The sequence below is a fragment of the Salmo salar genome, chromosome ssa11 (genome assembly GCF_905237065.1).
Source record: "Salmo salar chromosome ssa11, Ssal_v3.1, whole genome shotgun sequence".
In the NCBI taxonomy this organism is placed as follows: Eukaryota; Metazoa; Chordata; class Actinopteri; order Salmoniformes; family Salmonidae; genus Salmo; species Salmo salar.
Genome location: NC_059452.1, coordinates 59,135,335 through 59,155,571, shown reverse-complemented (window position 1 = coordinate 59,155,571; position 20,237 = coordinate 59,135,335). Strand labels below are relative to the sequence as shown.

Genomic DNA, 20,237 nt, shown 5'->3' with positions numbered 1-20,237 from the left:
GTAATGAGTCTGCGGTCAAACGACCACCCCTCATCAGTGTCAAATGCTCTCTAAAACACATCAGCGAGTAGGCCTTTCTAATCGACCTGGCCCGGGTATCCTGGAAGGATATTGACCTCATTCCGTCAGTAGAGGATGTGTGGTTATTTTTTAAAAGTGCTTTCCTCACCATCTTAAATAAGAATGTCCCATTCAAAAAATGTAGAACCAGGAACAGATATAGCCCTTGGTTCACTCCAGACCTGACTGCACTTGACCAGCACAAAAACATCCTGTGGCATACTGCATTAGCATCGAATAGCCCCCACGATATGAAGATTTTCAGGGAAGTTAGGATCCAATATACACAGGCAGTTAGGAAAGCAAAGGCTAGCTTTTTCAAACAGAAATGTGCATCCTGTAGCACAAACACCAAAAAGTTCTGGGATACTGTAACGTCTATGGAGAATAAGAGCACCTCCTCCCAGCTGCCCACTGCACTGAGGCTAGGAAACACTGTCACCACCGATAAATCCACGCTTTCCACCTGGCTACCCCTACCCCGGTCAACAGCCCTGCACCCCCCACAGCAACTTGCCCAAACCTCCCCCATTTCTCCTTCACCCAAATCCAGATAGCTGATGTTCTGAAAGAGTTGCAAAATCTGGACCCCTACAAATCAGCTGGGCTAGACAACCTGGACCCTCTCTTTCTAAAATTATTTGCCGTAATTGTTGCAACCCCTATTACTAGCCTGTTCAACCTCTCTTTCGTATCGTCTGAGATACCCAAAGATTGGAAAGCTGCCGCAGTCATACCCCTCTTCAAAGGGGGAGACAGTCTAGACCCAAACTGCTACAGACCTATATCTATCCTACCCTGCCTTTCTAAGGTCTTCGAAAGCCAAGTTAACAAACAGATCACCGACCATTTCGAATCCCACCGTACCTTCTACGCTATGCAATCTGGTTTCTGAGCTGGTCATTGGTATACCTCAGCCACGCTCAAGGTCCTAAACGATATTATAACCGCCATCAATCAAAGACAATACTGTGCAGCCGTATTCATCAACCTGGCCAAGGCTTTCAACTCTGTCAATCACCACATTCTTATCGGCAGACTCAACAGCTTTGGTTTCTCTAACGACGTCTCGCCTGGTTTACCAACTACTTCTAAGACAGAGTTCAGTGTGTCAAATCGGAGGGCCTGTTGTCCGGACCTCTGGCAGTCTCTATGGGGGTGCCACAGGGTTCAATTCTCGGGCCGACTCTTTTCTCTGTATACATCAATGATGTCGCTCTGCTGCTGGTGATTCTTTGATCCACCTCTACGCAGACGACACCATTCTGTATACTTCTGGCCCTTCTTTGGACATTGTGTTAACTAACCTCCAGACGAGCTTCAATGCCATACTCCAACTGCCTCCAACTGCTCTTAAATGCAAGTAAAACTAAATGCATGCTCTTCAACCGATCGCTGTCCACACCTGCCCGCCCATCCAGCATCATTACTCTGGACGGTTCTTACTTAGACTATGTGGACAATTACAAATACCTAGGTGTCTGGTTAGACTGTAAACTCTCCTTCCAGACTCAAATTAAGCATTTCCAATACAAAATCAAATCTAGAATTGGCTTCCTATTTCGCAACAAAGCATCCTTCACTCATGCTGCCAAACACACCCTCGTAAAACTGACTATCCTACCGATCCTTGACTTCGGCGATGTCATTTATAAAATAGCCTCCATCACTCTACTCAGCAAATTGGATGCAGTCTATCACAGTGCCATCCATTTTGTCACCAAAGCCCCATAAACTACCCACCACTGCGACCTGTATACTCTCGTTGGCTGGCCATCGCTTCATATTCATCGCCAAACCCACTGGCTCCAGGTCATCTATAAGTTTTTAAAGTTCTGCCTTATCTCGGCTCACTGGTCACACTACCCACCCATAGCACGTGCTCTGGCAGGTATATTTCACTGGTCACCCCCAAAGCCTATTCCTCCTTTGGTCGCCTTTCCTTCCAGTTCTCTGCTGCCTGACTGGAACGAATTGCAAAATTCACTGAAGCTGGAGACCCATATCTCCCTAACTAACTTTAAGCACCAGCTGTCAGAGCAGCTCACAGATCACTGCGCCTGTACATAGCCCATCCAACTACCTCATCCCCCATACTGTTATTTATTTTATTTATTTTGCTCCTTTGCACCCCAGTATCTCTACTTGCACACATCTTCTGCACATCTTTCACTCCAATGTTTAATTGCTATATTGTAATTATTTCGCCACTTTGGCCTAATTTATTTCCTTACCTCCCTTATCCTACCTCATTTGCACACACTGTATATAGACTTTTTCTATTGTATTATTGACTGAAATTGTGTTTATTCCATGTGTAACTCTGTTGTTTGTGTTGCACTGCTTTGTTTTATCTTGGCCAGGTCACAGTTGTAAATGAGAACTTGTTCTCAACTAGCCTAAATGGTTAAATAAAGGTGAAATAAATAAATAAAATAGTGATGAGATTGGAGGGCACTATGGTGTTGAATGCTGAGCTGTAGTCAATGAACAGCATTCTCATGTAGGTAAAATGCACTAAATAGCTCAATTAGTCAGGAGCCTGTTAAACAACTGCTATTCCTTCCAGCTCCATGCTGTCATCTCACACAACATAGTCCAATATTGCCTTTTGGTAATGTTCTCAATGTATCAGCACATGGGTGGTTTATGAGTGGGTACAGACAGATGTTATAAAACATGTAAACAGAAGAAAACTGTGTGGGACTGTGTGGTTTGATATGCTGCCAATAGACCACAGAGGAAGACTATAATAGAAATGAGGAAGAACAGAAGAATAAAAGTAAGAGATTTGATGAAGATGATTTGATGAACACTAGTGGTTTGTAGGTGAATATCTATCAAATCAATCAAATGTATTTATGAAGACCTTTTTACATCAGCAGATGTCACAAAGTGCTTATACAGAAACCCAGCCTAAAACCCCAAACCGCAAGCAATGCAGATGTAGAGGCTCGGTGGCTAGGAAAAACTCCCTAGAAAGGCAAGAACCCAGGAAGAAACCTGGAGAGGAACCAGGCTCTGAGGGGTGGCCAGTACTCTTCTTGCTGTGCCGGGCGGAGATTATAAGAGTACATGGCCATTTAAGGCCAGATCGTTCTTCAAGATGTTCAAACGTTCATAGATGACCAGCAGGGTCAAATAATAATCACAGTGGTTGTAGTGGGTGCAACAGGTCAGCACCTAAGCAGTAAATGTCAATTGGCTTTTTATAGCCAAGCATTCAAAGGTTGAGACAGCAAGTGCAGTAGAGCGGGAGAGAGGGTCAAAAACAGCAGGTCTGGGACAAGGAAGCACATCCGATGAACACATCAGGGTTCCATAGCCATAGGCAGATCAGTTGAAACTGAAGCAGCAGCACAACAAGGTAGTATGTCTGGTGAAAGATCAGTGTTCCATAGCCATGGGCAAAATAGCAGAAACTGGATCAGCAGCACGACCAGGTGGGATGGGGACAGGCCAGGAGTTGTAAGGCCAGGTAGTCCTGAGGCATGGTCCTGGGGCTCAGGTCCTCTGGGAGGGGGAAGAGAGAGTGATGGGAGAATTAGAGGGTGCATACTTAAGTTCACACAGGACACCAGATAAGACATGATAATTGCACCAGACTGACCCTAGCCCCCTGGCACATATTGGAGACTGAGACAAGGGGGGGACACTGTGGCGGGGTCCGAGGATACCCCCAGACCGAGCCAACCAGGCAGGATATAACCCCACCCACTTTGACAAAGCACAGCCCCCACACCACTAGAGGGATATCAACAGACCACCAACTTACTACCTTGAGACAAGGCTGAGAATAGCCCACAATGATCTCCCCCACCGCACAAGCCCGAGGGGGCGCTAAACCGGACAGGAAGATCATGTCAGTAATTCAACCCACTCAAGTCGAGTGTATCGAAAGCCTGGCACTACGTGACGCACCCCTCCTTGGGATGGCATGGGAGAGCACTAGTAAGCCAGTGATTCAGTCCCCCTAATAGAGTCAGAGGCACAGTGGAGAGAGGGCAACTTGCCAGGCAGAGACAGCAAGGGCGATTCGATTATTCACTCCAGTGCCTTTGCACCCCTGGTCGAAACTACCGTGTGTCTGAAACATAGGCTTCCAGGGTAGGCAATTTTGGGGCTTAACCATGTTTCATTGAAATGTACAGCTAGCTGTGTCTCGTCCGCATAGCAGTGAAAATTGACATTGTGTTTCTGAATGGCATCACCAAGAGGTAGAATATATAGTGAAAACAATAGTGGTCCTAAAACGGAACCTTGAGGATCACCTAAACTTACTATTTAACTTACCACCTAAACCATCCACATAGACGATCTGATATCTTTCCGACATTAACTTCCCTGGGCAAGGTGGGATATCAGCGTCCCACCTAGTCAACAGCCAGTGGAATCGCGTGGCGCGAAATACAAATACCTCAGAAATGCTATAACTTCAATTACTCAAACATATGACTATTTTACACCATTTTAAAGACAAGACTCTCGTTGATCTAACCACATTGTCTGATTTCAAAAAGGCTTTACAGCGAAAGCAAATAATTAGATTATGTCAGGAGAGTACCCTGCCAAAAATAATCACACAGCCATTTTCAAAGCAAGCATGTATGTCACAAAAACCAAAACCACAGCTAAATGCAGCACTAACCTTTGATGATCTTCATCAGATGCCACTCCTAGGACATTATGTTATACAATACATGCATGTTTTGTTCAATCAAGTTTATATTTATATCAAAAACCAGCTTTTTACATTAGCATGTGATGTTCAGAACTAGCATACCCACCGCAAACTTCCGGTGAATTTACTAAATTACTCACGATAAACGTTCACAAAATACATAACAATTATTTTAAGAATTATAGATGCAGAACTCCTTTATGCAATCGCGGTGTCAGATTTTAAAATAGCCTTTCGGCAAAAGCACATTTTGCAATATCCTGAGTAGATAGCTCGGCCATCACAGGCTAGCTAATTTGACACCCACCAAGTTTGGCGCTCACTAAACTCAGAATTACTATAAGAAAAATTGGATTACCTTTGCTGTTCTTCGTCAGAATGCACTCCCAGGACTTCTACTTCAACAACAAATGTTGTTTGGGTTCCAAATAATCCATAGTTATATTCAAATAGCTCTGTTTTGTTCGTGCGTTCAGGTCTCTATCTGAAGGGTGACGCGCGAGTGCATTTCGTGACAAAAAATTCAAAATATTCCATTACCGTACTTCGAAGTATGTCAAACGCTGTGTAAAATCAATTTTTATGCTATTTTTCGTGAAAAATAGCTTTAATATTCCAACCGGGTGACGTTGTATTCATTCAAAGGCTGAAAGAAAGAATGGAGAATTCTCATGAACGCGCATCTCCAGTGTCACTGTTCCCAGCCTGACCACTCACAAAATCTCCTGCTGTTCTTCGCCCAGAGACAGGAGACACGTCATTCCACTTTCTGGCGCCTTCTGAGAGCCAATGGAAGCCTTAGAAAATGTCACGTTACAGCAGAGATGCTGTATTTTCGATAGAAATGCAACAGAAGGACAAGAAATTGTCAGACAGGGCACTTCCTGTATGGAATCTTCTCAGGTTTTGGCCTGCCATATGAGTTCTGTTATACTCACAGACGCCATTCAAACAGTTTTAGAAACTTTAGAGTGTTTTCTATCCAAATCGACTAATAATATGCATATTCTCATTTCTGGGCAAGAGTAGTAACCAGTTTAAATCGGGTACGTTTTTTTTATCCCGCCGTGCAAATACTGCCCCTAGCCCCAACAGGTTAAAGATCTAAACCAGGCAAGACCAATTAGGGTTTCCAATCCCTCCAAAATAATATGGGGATCGATTGTGTCAAAAGCGACATAAGGTCTAGGAGCACAAGGACAGATGCAGTGCCTTGGTCTGACACGATTAAAAGGTAATTTACCACCTTCAAAAGTGCAGTGTCAGTACTATGATGGGGTCTAAAATCAGACTGATGCATTTCATATGCATTATTTGTCTTCAGGATGGCAGTGAGTTGCTGCACAAAAAAAAATATTGAGAAGAATGGAGGATTAGATATAGGCCAACTTTTTTTTCTTATTTTTTTCGGGTGAAGGTTTGGCTTTTTCAGGAGAGGCTTTATTACTTTATTTGGTACACATCCGTAGGATAGGGAGCAGTTATTATGGTCAACATTGGGCCAAGAACAGGAAGTAGGGATGGGGAATAGTGTCTAGTAGGCAGCTGGAAGGTTTAGAGGCCATGACTATTTTCGTGAATGTGTAGAGAGGATTAAAAAACTTGGCCACTTAAAGAAGATCAGTAAAGAGGTATATCAAGCATTTTTGATATACTAAAAGCTCCATTGTTAGATTGTTTTAACTACTCCTACAGAAATGGTAGTCTGTCAGGTACTCAGCAGGAAGGTCTGATTTCTCTATTATTAAAGCAAGACCAGATTGCAAATATAAAGATCCAATCTATCTAAAAAAATGGAGGCCTCTTACAATTCAATGTTCTTTAACCTCTAGGGGAACCCTTTGAGATAAAATCCCGTTAGTGTGATTGGTTGGACAACAACCAGTGAGATAGCACGGCGCGACATTCAAAACAAAATCATCTCAAAATTAAAATTAAAGTATTATACGGCATTTTAAAGATACTCTACTCGTTAATCCAATCACATTGTCTGATTTCAAAAAGGCTTTACGGTGAAAGCAAAACATTAGATTATTTTAGCATAGCACCTTAGCAAAAAAATAGCAATTTTCCAAGCACGGATAGTAATCACAAAACCAGATATACAGCTAAAATGAAGCACTAACCTTTGACAATCTTCATCAGATGACACCCCTAGGACATCATGTTAGACAATACATGCATTTTTTGTTCGATCAAGTTTATATTTATATCCAAAAACCCAATTTTTACATTGGCGCGTTACGTTCAGAAAATGTTTTCTCCCCATAACAGCCGGTGAATAGACACATTTAATTTACAGAAGAACTCATAAATGTTGAAAAAATGTATAACAATTATTTAAAGAATTAGACATAATCTACTCCTTTATGCAACCACTTTGGCAGATTTCAAAATAACTTTACGGAAAAAGCACATTGTTCAATATTCTGAGTACAGAACTTAGCCTTCAATGCTAAGCTATACAGTTAGCCTACAACCACGTCTTCGACACATCTCTAAAAATATGTTCGAAATATTTACTTACCTTTGCTGATCTTCGGAATGCACTCGAATGGGAACCCACTTCCACAAGAAATGTTCATTTGTTCTGCAAAGTCCATAATTTATGTCCAAATACGTCCGTTTTGTTGACCCATCCAGAACACTTTACAATGCCATGTGGCGTGGATGCAAATCCATAGACGAAATGTTCAAAGTTCCATTACCGTTTGTAGAAACACGTCAAACGATGTTTACAATCAATCCTTTAGGGTATTTCTTTACGTAAAATTGCGATACTTTTACAACCGGGCAATAGGTATTCATCCCAGAAGAGAAATTTAAAAAACACAAAGTCACGTGCATGCGCGTCATAAGACACCTCTCCTCAGACTGGCCAGTGATTGACTGAGCCATAATTTTCTGCCCGGTAACAGATGACGGTTGAAACCAGTTCCTAAAGATTGTTGACAGCCAATGGAAGAGTTAGGAGGTGCAACGTAAATCCTATGTCACTGTAGTTTTTCAAGGGATTCAAAACAAAAAATACAATTCTAATTTCTCCCACTTCCTGATTCAATTTTTCTCAGGGTTTTTGCCTGCCATATGAGTTCTGTTATACTCACAGACACCATTCAAACAGTTTTAGAAACCTCAGAGTGTGTTCCATCCAAATCTACTAATAATATGCATGTTCTATTTTCTGGGCCAGAGTAGTAACCTGTTTAAATTGGGTACGTTTTACATCCGGCCGTGAAAATACTGCCCCCTAGCCCCAACAGGCTAAGAAGCCAGGCCTGGTATTTATAGCGGATTTTGAAAAGGCATTTGATAAAGTAAGACTGGATTTTATTTATAAATGCCTGGATTTTTTCAATATCGTGATTCTCTTATAAAATGGGTAAAAATAATGTTTAGCAAACCCAGGTTGCAACAGTATAGCAACCCCAGTAAAATAGTAAATAACAGCTACTTCTCAGAGTTTTGAATTATTAATAGGAGTTAATGAAGGCTGTATGCCGTCATCATATCTATTTGTTATGGCCATCGAAATGCTAGCTATTAAAATCAGATCCAATAATAACGTTAGCAGATTAGAAATCCAAGGCTTAAAAACAAAGGTGTCCATGTATGCCGATGACTCAAGTTTTATATTATGTCCGCAAGCTAGATCCCTGCAATGTCTCATTGAAGATCTAGATAACTTTTCTGTACTCTCTGGACTAAAACCTAATTATGATAAGTGTACAATATAACGTATTGGATCTTTAAAAAATACAACTTTTACATGACCCTGCAGTTTACCAATAAAATGGGCTGATGTTGAAGTAGACATACTTGGTATTCATATCACAAAATATATAAATAAACTCTCCACAATGAATTCAATAGAAAACTTGTAAAAATAGACAATATCCTGCAACCATGGAGAGGTCTATTTATGGACAAATTGCCCTGATTAACTCCTTAGTCATAACTCAGTTTACTCACTTACTTATGACGCTGCTTACTCCTGATTATTTGTTTTTCAAATCAAATGAGCAAAAAATATTTTGCTTTATCTGTGCCGCTAAACCAGACAAAATAAAGCGTGCCTATCTATATAATGAATATGAATTGGGTGGGTTGAGATTATTAAATATAAAATCACTAAACCTCTCTCTAAGCTTCAGTTATTCAAAAGTTTTACTTGAACCCTAAATGGTTCTCAAGTAGATTACTAATAAAAGCTCATCCATTGTTTAAAAATGGCCTTTTTGCCTTTGTGCAGATTGCCACGTCTCATTTTCGATTAATTGAAAATGATACTTTTTTCGAAGTTTGTCTCTTTTTCAAACAAGCATTGCAGATCTGGCTACAATTTCAATTTCATCCCCCTGAAAAGAAAACAAATATTACAACAAATATTAAAGTCAAAATAAAACATAAAATGCAACTTTGAGGGGCAGTGTTTTTGCAGCTAATGCCAGTATGCCTGAGGCTGATGCTGTGCAGGTGTTTGTACACATGCATATACACACACTCTCTCATTCAAATACACGCTTACACGGACACACACATGTAATAGTGCCAGACATGCACTCAAACATATACAGTTGGCATTGCTGTTATGATTTCAGTTGTCCTTGATGTCCTTTGTTTTTTGTCTTTTTTTTTGCATTGTTTTTTCTCTTTTGTTAATTTTCTTGGTTCTTGGGGGTGGTGAATGAAATTAATTGTATGTATTTTTCTTTTTTGATTCTTGGGGGGGACTGTGGGAGTTGTCTCGGATGGTTGAGGGACAGCTATTGGGGAACTGTGGGGGGGGGGGGAGGAGATCTTGGAGGGTTTGGGTTCATGTTTTCTGGTCTGGTGGGAGATCTGTCAACCTGCCCTTGAGCAGGGCATTGACCCTGGATGCTTCTGTGTGTCGCCCTGAATGGGAGTCTGTTGGATGACTGGTGTGGTGTAATTGTTGAGCGGCTTCACTGCAAGTATATTGTATGTTTTGGATATTCAGTTAAAAAATATATATATATATATATAACTTGAGTGTCTTCATTGATCCTAGGTCCGGGCAGGTCTATGCAGATTCAGGACAACTAAGTTGTGGAGAAATATGCATATTCAAAGAGGAGTCCGTAATTTGCTTTCTAATGATCAAGATTTTTTTGTTGAAAAAGTTTATGAATTCATCACTGCTGAAGTGAAGGCCATCCTCACTTGGGGAATGCTGCTTTTTAGTAAGTTTTGTGACAGTATCAAAAATACATTTTCGATTGTTTTTATTCTCCTCAATCATGTTGGAAAAGTAGAATGATTGAGCAGCAGTGAGAGCTCTTCAATATTGCATGGTACTGTCTTTCCAAGCTAGTTGGATTCCGTTCCAATTTCTGAAAGCTTACTTCAGGGCTCGGGTATTTTCTGTGTACCAGGGAGCAATTTTTTGTGTCAAATGTGTTTTGTTTTTAGAGGTGTGACTGCAAGATTAGGTTTAGATCCTTGGTTAGGTGGTTAACCTGTCTGGGCTAGGGGGCAGTATTTTACTTTTACATTTTAGTCATTTAGCAGACGCTCTTATCCAGAGCGACTTACAGTAGTGAATGCATACATTTCAATTCATTTCATACATTTTTTTTTGTTTTTATGTACTGGCCCCCCGTGGGAATCGAACCCACAACCCTGTCGTTGCAAACACCATTGCAAACACCATGCTCTACCAACTGAGCCACAGGGAGGCCATTTTCACAGCCGGATGAAAAACATACCCAATTTAAACAGCTTACTACTCTGGCCCAGAATCTAGAATATGCATATTATTAGTGGATTTGGATAGAAAACACTCTGAAGTTTCTAAAACTGTTTGAATGGTGTCTGTGAGTATAACAGAACTCATATGGCAGGCAAAGACCTGAGACAATTCCAAGCAGGAAGTGGAAAGTCTGAGAATTGTAGTTCTTCTTTTGATTCTCTATCGAAGCTACAGTGTCTGTGGGTGACATTGCACTTCCCAAGGCTTCCATTGGCTGTCTAAAGCCTTCAGAAAGTGGTTTGAGCATTTTTCTGTCACTGGGCAGATAATAGGAGCTCAGTTACTGAGTGGTCTGCCTGGAGACATAGGGATTGGATATGCTCGGTCCCGCGAGCGCGCCCTTCCTTCTTTTTCTTCTTGAATGAATATGCTATTGTCCGGTTGGAATATTATCGCAATTCTACTTTAAAAATACCATAAAGATTGATTTTAAACAGCGTTTGACATGCTTCTAAGTACGGTAATGGAACATTTAGACTTTTCGTCTCTCGTTCCGCGCTCGCGCATCATGCTTTTGGATAGTGACCTGAACGCACGAACAAAACAGAGATATTTGGACATAAATATGGATTATTTGGAATAAAAACAACATTTCTTGTGGAAGTAGCAGTCCTGGGAGTGCATTCTGACAAAGATCAGCAAAGGTAAGAGAATATTTCTAATACTAATTCTGAGTTTAGGTTGCCCCGAATTTGGCGGGTGTCTGAATAGCTCGCCGTGATGGCTGAGCTATGTACTCAGAATATTGAAAAATGTGCTTTCTCCATAAAGCTATTTTAAAATCTGACACAGCATTTGCATAAAGGAGTAGTCTGTCTATAATTCTTAAAATAATTGTTATGTATTTTGTTAACGTTTATGATGAGTATTTTTGTAAATTGATGTGCACATTCACCGGACGTTTTGGTGGGAATACATTTTCTGAACATACACGCGCCAATGTAAAATACTGTTTTTGGATATAAATATGAACTTTATCGAACAAAACATACATGTATTGTGTAACATAATGTCCTAGGAGTGTCATCTGATGAAGATCGTCAAAGGTTAGTGCTTCATTTCACTGTTTTGGGTTTTATTGACACACGTCCTTGCTTGGAAAATGGCTGTGTGATTATTTTTGTCTATGTACTCTCCTAACATAATCTAATGTTTTGCTTTTGCTGTAAAGCCTTTTTGAAATCAGACAATGTGGTTACATCAAGGAGACGTATATCTTTAAAATGGTGTAAAATAGTTGTATGTTTGAGAAAGTTGAATTATGACATTTTGTTGTTTTTGAATTTGCCTCCCTGATATTTCACTGGCTGTGTCCCGCAGGTGGGACGCTGGCGTCCCACCTAGCCCATAGAAGTTAACTTATTTTTGTATTCCAACGTCCTTGGGTAGGTGGAAGGAGTCTGGAAGGTTTCCGAGAATTTATAGCGCAGCTTTTGATAATCCTTGGTTAGGGTCTGAGCAGATTATTTGTGGCGATTGCAAACGTAATAATATGGTGGTCCGATAGTCCAGGATTATGAGAAAAAAACATTTAGATCCCCAATATTTTTTACATGGGACAAAACAAGGTCCAGGGTATGATTGTGGCAATGCGTAGGTCCCGAGACATGTTGGACAAAACCCACTACGTCGATGTAAAGTAAAGCCTTTTGGAGTGAGTCTGTGGACTACCGTGGAATACTACTATAGAATCACAGAGTTTTTATTTCTTTATAATAAATTGGTTTTTGAAGATGTGTTGTTTTCCAGGGAAGGATGCGCGTCTCTATGTGTTCAGACTAAGCATGCTCAAGAGAGGCCTGGAGGAGAGGCAGCTGGTTCGCACCAAGTGTGACAGTCGAGAAAACAAACTGGAGAAGACCAAAGGTAGACACACACGCAGGCATACGCAAGCATGCACACACACACACACACGCAGGCACACACACACACACACACACACACATTTGTTTTACTATCCTTGTGGGGACCAAACAAATGATTCCCATTCAAAATCCTATTTTCCCTAAACCTAACCTTAACCCCTAACCCTAACTCCTAAACATAAGCCCTAAACCTAACACCTAAGCCTAAAATAGCCTTTTTCCTTGTGGAGTACTGGTGAAATGTCCCCACTTGTCTGAATTGTCCTTGTTTTAAAACTAAAAACACACACACTCAGCGCACGGTCCCGTTCCCAGGCAGTGTGCCAGTTCAGTGAGGTGTAGTAGAGTATAGCGTCTGGCCCCGGATCACAGCACTGATCTGTGGAACAGTCCCTGAAGAAAGGGCAACACCCCCCCCCCCCACTACACACGGTATGGCCTCTCCAATACAACCACAGTACATGGGTGTGGGTGGGGTGTGGTTTTTGGAGGGGGAGGAAGGGTGAGCATGAGTGTGTGTGTGTCTCAGAAAATAGATTAGAGGAATATAACCTGCTGCATTTCTATATGTAAGGACCAGACCAGATCCAATATGCCACTCAGGTAGGGGAAGCACTTCTTAGACAATGAATGGGAAAGGGACAGAGAGGGAAACTCTATCTCTCTCTCTCACCCCTATCCCCCCTTTCTGTCTCCCCCTCACACCTACCCTTCTGTCTCCCCATTACCCTCCCCCTCTCTCCTTCCCTCCCCTACTTCCCCTACCCCAGGGTGTCACCTGTACTCTATCAACACCCACCACGGGTCAGAGTTGAGGATCGTGGCAGCCATCAGAAACAAGCTCCTCCTTATCACCAGGAAGCAGCCCCGCCCCAATGGCATGGGCACCCTCGTCGCCGCAACCGACTCGCCCGTGGACCAGTTCCAGTACATACGGGTAGGATCATTTTTACACACAAGCGGGGACACACACCCGGTTTACACAGAAACACACAGACTACACTTTCCACTATCGTGCATAGTAGTTCTTTACCATAACCATTTTGAATGACTGAATGAGTTCAACTTAACAATCAGTATTTTAGAGTAAACTTTCATTGTGGAACAGCGAGAGTATGTCACCACAGCTAAACCTAATAAGGAATGGGGCTAGTGGATGAGGAGAGGCGCATAGCCAAAAATACATGCACGCTGACTGTGTGAGACCTGTGGGAGCCCCATCCTCCTGATCAGTCCCCCTCGGTTACAATTTAGTCATTTACCAGACGTTCTTATCCAGAGTGCCTTGCTCAAGGGCATATCAACACATTTTTCACCTAGTCAGCTCAGGGAATCAAACTAGCAACCTTTTGGTTACTGGCTCAACGCTCTTAACCGCTAGGCTACCTGCCACCCTGTCCTCTAGGAAATCTGTCTGTGTGAAACTCCGGTGGTGATGGCTTTGGTGGATGGTCCTACAGGGGAGAACGACAACATGATCTGTGTGGCCTACAAACACCAGTTTGACCTGATCAACGAGAGCACCGGGGACGCATACAGGCTACACCATGTAGACGCCAACCGAGTGAGACCTCCAACCAACATTGTTTATGTTGTTATTTACCTTCCATTTATCTTCAGTGTACCTGGTTGGTTAACTGAGAACAGAGCTCAACAATGGACGAGTTACAGTTTAGGGGAGACGAGTTGAAGACGGGCCAATGAATGATAATTGAATAGAATAAATTAACTATGTATTTTCTTCATAACTGAATAAAATAAACTCAATACAGTGTTCTTCTCTGTCATGTGCACACAGGTCAACTTTGTGGCAGCCATCGATGTGTACGAGGATGGGGAGGCTGGTCTTTTGTTGTGTTACAATTGTGAGTCTCTATTTATCCCTTATTTTACATCAAAGTATAAATATTTATCTGGGGTGTTTCTACATTCTAATATACAGTAACATTATAATATACACTGACTATACAAAACATTAAGAACACTCTTCATCACATAGACTGACCTGGTGAATCCTGGTGGAAGCTATGATCCATTATTGATGTCAATTGTTAAATACACTTCAATCAATGTAGATGAAGGGGAGGAGACAGGTTAAAGAAGGATTTTTAAGCCTTGAGACATGGATTGTGTCACGTCTGATTTGGACTGGTGTAGAGGCGGAATCAGATGCAGGAGACAGAGGTGCTGGAGGTGAGTGTCTTTTAATAAACTGACACACACAAACGCCGAAAAGCACAGGGCGCTATACAAAGTTTGCCTGGGAGAAACACTTTCCCATAAAACACAAAATATATATTCCACGGCACAAAAAGCAAGGAGCGCAGCCTGGTAAATCCTTAGACAAAACTGTCGGAAAACACAACGTGGACAATAAACAATCCCGCACAAAATCCCAACTGAAAACACACATTAAATAAGCCCCCACTAATGACATACACAAAACAGGTGCGGAACAGACAGACAAAACTAAGACACAGAAACAACGATCGGTGGCAGCTAATAGGCTGGCGACGACGACCGCCGAGCGCCGCCCGACCGAGGAGGGGCGCCACTTTCGTTGGATCCTGTGACAGATTGTGAATGTATGCCATTCAGAGGGTGAATGGGCAAGACAAAATATTTAAGTGCCTTTGAACAGGGTATGGTAGTAGGTGCCAGGCACACCGGTTTGGGTCAAGAACAGCAATGCTGCTGGGGTTTTCACGCTCAACAGTTTCCCATGTGTATCAAGAATGGTCCTTTCTTGATATTGTGCAACCCAATATTAGGAAGGTGTTCCTAATGTTTGGTATACTCAGTGTATTGTCGTCAACCCACAAATATCTGTTCCTATAAGATTACTTTACAAATACGTAAGATGCATCCCAAATGACACCCCATTCCCTTTATAGTACACTACTATACTACCCTATGGGCTCTGGTCAAAAGTATTGCACTGTAAAGGGAATAGGGTGCCATTTGGGACATAGACATGGTTTAACGACTGAAATTAGATGTCTTATCTCTGTCTCTCTCTCTCTCTGCTGTACAGATATCTGTTCCTATAAGAAGGTGTGTCCGTTCAACGGCTCCACCCCCATGATCCAGTCCAACGCGTCTGACTTCCACTTCAGCTGGAACCAGATGCCCAATGCCATCGGTGAGTGGTACTGGTAACCATAGTAACCAGCAGTCCCACCCCTCCCCACACCCTGCTCCCTCGGTCAGCCCAGCCTCCGGCCCTGGCCTGAGCCCTGTCGCCATGGTAACATGCAGGCTACTGAGGCTTGGTCGTCGAGTGTGTGTATCTGTGCTTCTGTGTGTTTGTTTCTGATGACTGATGAAAGCAGAGAATGGCCGACTAAGGAGACATTACTTTTTGATTTAAATAAATATGACATAAACTACAGTTTCTCTTCTACATGTTTGTGTGTGTATGTTTGTACTATGATGCTGCTTTGACAAACCAATTGTCCCCTTGGGATTAATTAAGAAACTATCATTACCTATTGTCTATTATCTATCACATATCCCAACCATTTATATCAACTTCATTTAGCCAGGTGTCTTTCTTCTGAATGTTGATGCTGTGCTTTTTATCATAATTACTTAATTGTCATGAACTCCGTGTTACCTTTGGTTGTCCGTTCTGCCTGTAACTTCACTTTTTTTTATGTTGCTGTGCAGAGCATATTATGAATGTAAATGCAGATTGGTTGTCCTGTCCATTGTAAAACCATAGCAGGAAGTTATTGTTGTTTTTGTTGTTGTGTTGCAGTTTGTTCATCCTTTATCAACCAAATAACAGGAAGTTGTTGTGTTACAGTGTGTGCATTCCCCTACATCCTGGCTTTTACCACTGACTCCATTGAGATTCGACTGGTTGTCAACGGTAACCTGGTCTATACAGCTGTGGTGCCAGAGCTGCAGCTGACTGCCTCGAGGGTGAGTCTGATTGACAGGTGGAAGTGTCCAATCATGGTAATGATTGTAATGAAAATGTGTGCACAATTGTGTATATTTTTTCATGTACACTCAGTGGCTTGTTTATTAGGTAGAACCATCTAGTACCGGGTCAGACACCCTTTTGCTTCCAGAACTGCCTGAATTATTTGGGGCATGGATTCTACAAGTCGGAAACGTTCCACAGGAACGTTGGTCAATGTTGACTCGATGGCGTCACGCAGTTGCTGCAGATTGGACGGCAGTACACCAGCCTGTACACTCTTTGAAAAAAAGGTGCTAAGTAAAACCATACAGAGTTCTTTGGTTTGCCCCATAGAGGAACCCTTTTTGGTGCTGTGTAGAACCCTTTGCAGAGGCTTCTATCTAGAACTCTCTATGTAGGGTCCTTCAAAGACCCTAATGTATATGGTTCTACCTAGAATCCTCTATGAAGGGTTCTACCCAGAATCCTCTATGAAGGGTTCTACCTAGAACCCTCTATGAAGGGTTATACCAATAATTATTTTATCATCAAAAGGTTCTTCCTAGAATTGTCTATGAAGGGCTCTACCGAGAACCCTTTTTTCTTTGGAGGGTTCTTCCTAGGACCCACCATTAGCCTGATTAGCCTTTACAATTGTATTATTTATGACAATACATTACATATTTATGACAATACATACAGTGCATTCAGAAAGTATTCAGACCCCTTACCTTTTTCCACATTTTGTTACATTACATCTTTATTCTAAAATTGATCATATAAATGTTTTTCCTCATCAATCTACAAACAATAACCTATAATGACAAATTGAAAATGTTAGACATTTTAGCAAATGTATTACAAATAAAAAACGGATACCTTATTTACATAAGTTTTCAGACCCTTTGCTATGAGACTTGAAATTGAGCTCAGGTTTATCCTGTTTCTATTGATCGTCCTTGAAATGATTCTACAACTTGATTGGAGGCCACTTGGGGTAAATTCAATTGATTGGTCATGATTTGGAAAGGCACACACCTGTCTGTATAAGGTCCCACAGTTGACAGTGCATGTCAAAGCAAAAACCAAGCCATGAGGTTGAAGGAATTGTCCGTAGAGCAATTCCAAGATTCTTTGGTCTGATGAAACCAAGATTGAACTCTTTAGCCTGAATGCCAAGCATCACATCTGGAGGAAACCTGGCACCATCCCTACGGTGAAGCATGGTGGTGGCAGCATCGTGCTGTGGGGATGTTTTTCAACGGCAAGGACTAGGAGACTAGTGAGGGTTGAGGGAAAGATGAATGGAGCAAAGTACAGAGAGATCCTTGATGAAAACCTGCTCCAAGAGCGTTCAGGACCTCAGACTGGGGAGAAGGTTCACCTTCCAATAGAACATCGACCCTAAGCACAGCCAAGACAACGCAGGAGTGGCTTCGGGACAAGTCTGAATGTCCTTGAGTGGCCCAGCCAGAGTCCAAACTGGAACCCGATCGAACATCTCTGGAGAGACCTGAAAATAGCTGTGCAGCAATGCTCCCCATCCAACCTGATAGAGCTTGACAGGATCTGCAGAGAAGAATGGGAGAAGCTCCCCAAATACAGGTGTGCCAAGCTTGTAGCGTCATACCCAAGAAGACTCGAGACTGTAATTGCTGCCATAGGTGTTTCAACAAAGAACTGAGTAAATGGTCTTAATACTTATGTAAATGTGATATTTCTGTTTTTTATTTTTAATACATTCTAAACCTATTTTTGCTTCATCATTATGGGGTATTGTGTGTAGATTAATGAGGATTTAAAAAAAGTTGTAATCCATTTCAGAATAAGGCTGTAATGTAACATAATGTGGAAAAAGTCAAGGGTTCTGAATACTTTTTGGAACCTTTTTTTCTAAGAGTGTACCGTTGACACCATGCAGGATGGGTCCATGCTGCTTATGCCAAAACTGCCATCAGCATGATGCAACAAGAACCGGGATTCATTGGACCAGGTGATGTTTTTCCACTCCTCAATTGTCCAGTGTTGGTGATCACATGCGCACTGGAGCCGCTTCTTCTTGTTTTTAGCTGATAGGAGTGGAACGGAATGGTCATCTGCCGCAATAGCCCATTCGTGACATGGATCAACAAGTTGTGCGTTCCAAGATGCCATTCTGCACACCACTGTCGTACTGTGCCATTACTTGTCTGTTTGTGGCCCGCCTGTTAGCTTGCACAATTCTTTCCATTCTCTTTCAACTAGCTTTTTTTGCTTACAGGACTGCCGCTGACTGGATGTTTTTTGTTTTTCGCACCATTCTCGGTAAACCCCAGACACTGTCATGCTTAAAGCCCAGGAAGGCAGAGTTTTCTGAGATACTGAATCTGGCCTGCCTGGCACCGACGATCATATCCCGCTCAAAGTTGTTAGCAATCAAACGAACAGTAGCTGGATGCCTGTTATCCTGCTTTTTATAGCAAGTCACGGCCACATGACTCACTTTCTGTAGGAGCGATCTATTTTCGTGAACGGGGTGGTGTACCTAATAAACTATCAGGTGAGTGTATATGCCTGTGTGCGCATCCGTTCATGAGCAAATTTGTTTTGCAAGCAGGGAAAATAAACTGTATAAAAACAATCAAACACACACAACTCTTACACAGCAGAGGGATATACAGTACACAGACTAGAGTGTACCATTTAGCAATATGAAATACAACATCGTCATGTTGTGTTGGTTAGGGAAATAATGTCATCACCTCTCATACTTTCTCTTTATCTCATTTACATTTACGTCATTTAGCAGACGCTCTTATCCAGAGCGACTTACAAATTGGTGCATTCACCTCATGATATCCAGTGGAACAACCACTTTACAATAGTACATCTATATCTTTTTTGGGGGGGAGGGTAGGGGGGGGTTGGAAGGATTACTTAATCCTATCCCAGGTATTCCTTAAAGAGGTGGGGTTTCAGGTGTCTACGGAAGGTGGTGATTGACTCCGCTGTCCTGGCGTCGTGAGGGAGCTTGTTCCACCATTGGGGTGCCAGAGCAGCGAACAGCTTTGACTGGGCAGAGCGGGAACTGTGCTTCCGCAGAGGTAGGGAGGCGAGCAGGCCAGAGGTGGATGAACGCAGTGCCCTTCTTTGGGTGTAGGGACTGATCAGAGCCTGAAGTAATCCAGACGGGAGATGACAAGTGCCTGGATTAGGACCTGCGCCGCTTCCTGTGTGAGGCAGGGTCGTACTCTGCGAATGTTGTAGAGCATGAACCTACAGGATCGGGTCACCACCTTGATGTTAGTGGAGAACGACAGGGTGTTGTCCAGGGTCATGCCAAGGCTCTTAGCACTCTGGGAGACATAATGGAGTTGTCAACCGTGATGGCGAGATCATGGAACGGGCAGTCCTTCCCCGGGAGGAAGAGCAGCTCCGTCTTGCTGAGGTTCAGCTTGAGGTGGTGATCCGTCATCCACACTGATATGTCTGCCTGACATGCAGAGATGCGATTCGCCACCTGGTTATCAGAAGGGAGAAAGGAGAAGATGAATTGTGTGTCGTCTGCGTAGCAATGATAGGATAGACCATGTGAGGATATGACAGAGCCAAGTGACTTGGTGTATAGCGAGAATAGGAGAGGGCCTAGAACTGAGCCCTGGGGGACACCAGTGGTGAGAGCACGTGGTGCGGAGATGGATTCTCGACACGCCACCTGGTAGGAGCGACCTGTCAGGTAGGACGCAATCCAAGAGTGAGCCGTGCCGGAGATTCCCAACTCGGAGAGGGTGGAGAGGAGGATCTTATGGTTCACAGTATCAAAGGCAGCAGATAGGTCTAGAAGGATGAGAGCAGAGGAGAGAGAGTTAGCTTTAGCAGTGCGGAGAGCCTCCATGATACAGAGAAGAGCAGTCTCAGTTGAATGACCAGTCTTGAAACCTGACTGATTTGGATCAAGAAGGTCATTCT

At 42.5% G+C, this 20,237-nt stretch overlaps 1 protein-coding gene across 8 annotated transcripts in view; it reads left to right on the top strand.

Annotated features, from left to right (window-relative positions):
• Positions 1-20,237, top strand: part of LOC106562867 (GTPase-activating Rap/Ran-GAP domain-like protein 3) — a 228,126-nt gene that overhangs the window by 193,950 nt on the left and 13,939 nt on the right. For 7 of the 8 annotated variants that reach the window (XM_045689799.1, XM_045689794.1, XM_045689796.1 and 4 more), the window contains 6 exons: positions 12,264-12,380; positions 13,150-13,316; positions 13,785-13,943; positions 14,178-14,244; positions 15,414-15,521; positions 16,188-16,306. In XM_045689799.1, the coding sequence (XP_045545755.1) occupies positions 12,264-12,380; positions 13,150-13,316; positions 13,785-13,943; positions 14,178-14,244; positions 15,414-15,521; positions 16,188-16,306 (737 nt within the window). Of the gene's footprint in view, positions 1-12,263; positions 12,381-13,149; positions 13,317-13,784; positions 13,944-14,177; positions 14,245-15,413; positions 15,522-16,187; positions 16,307-18,210; positions 19,158-20,237 lie in introns of those variants that run through there. The other variant, XM_045689798.1, reaches the window with a different exon arrangement.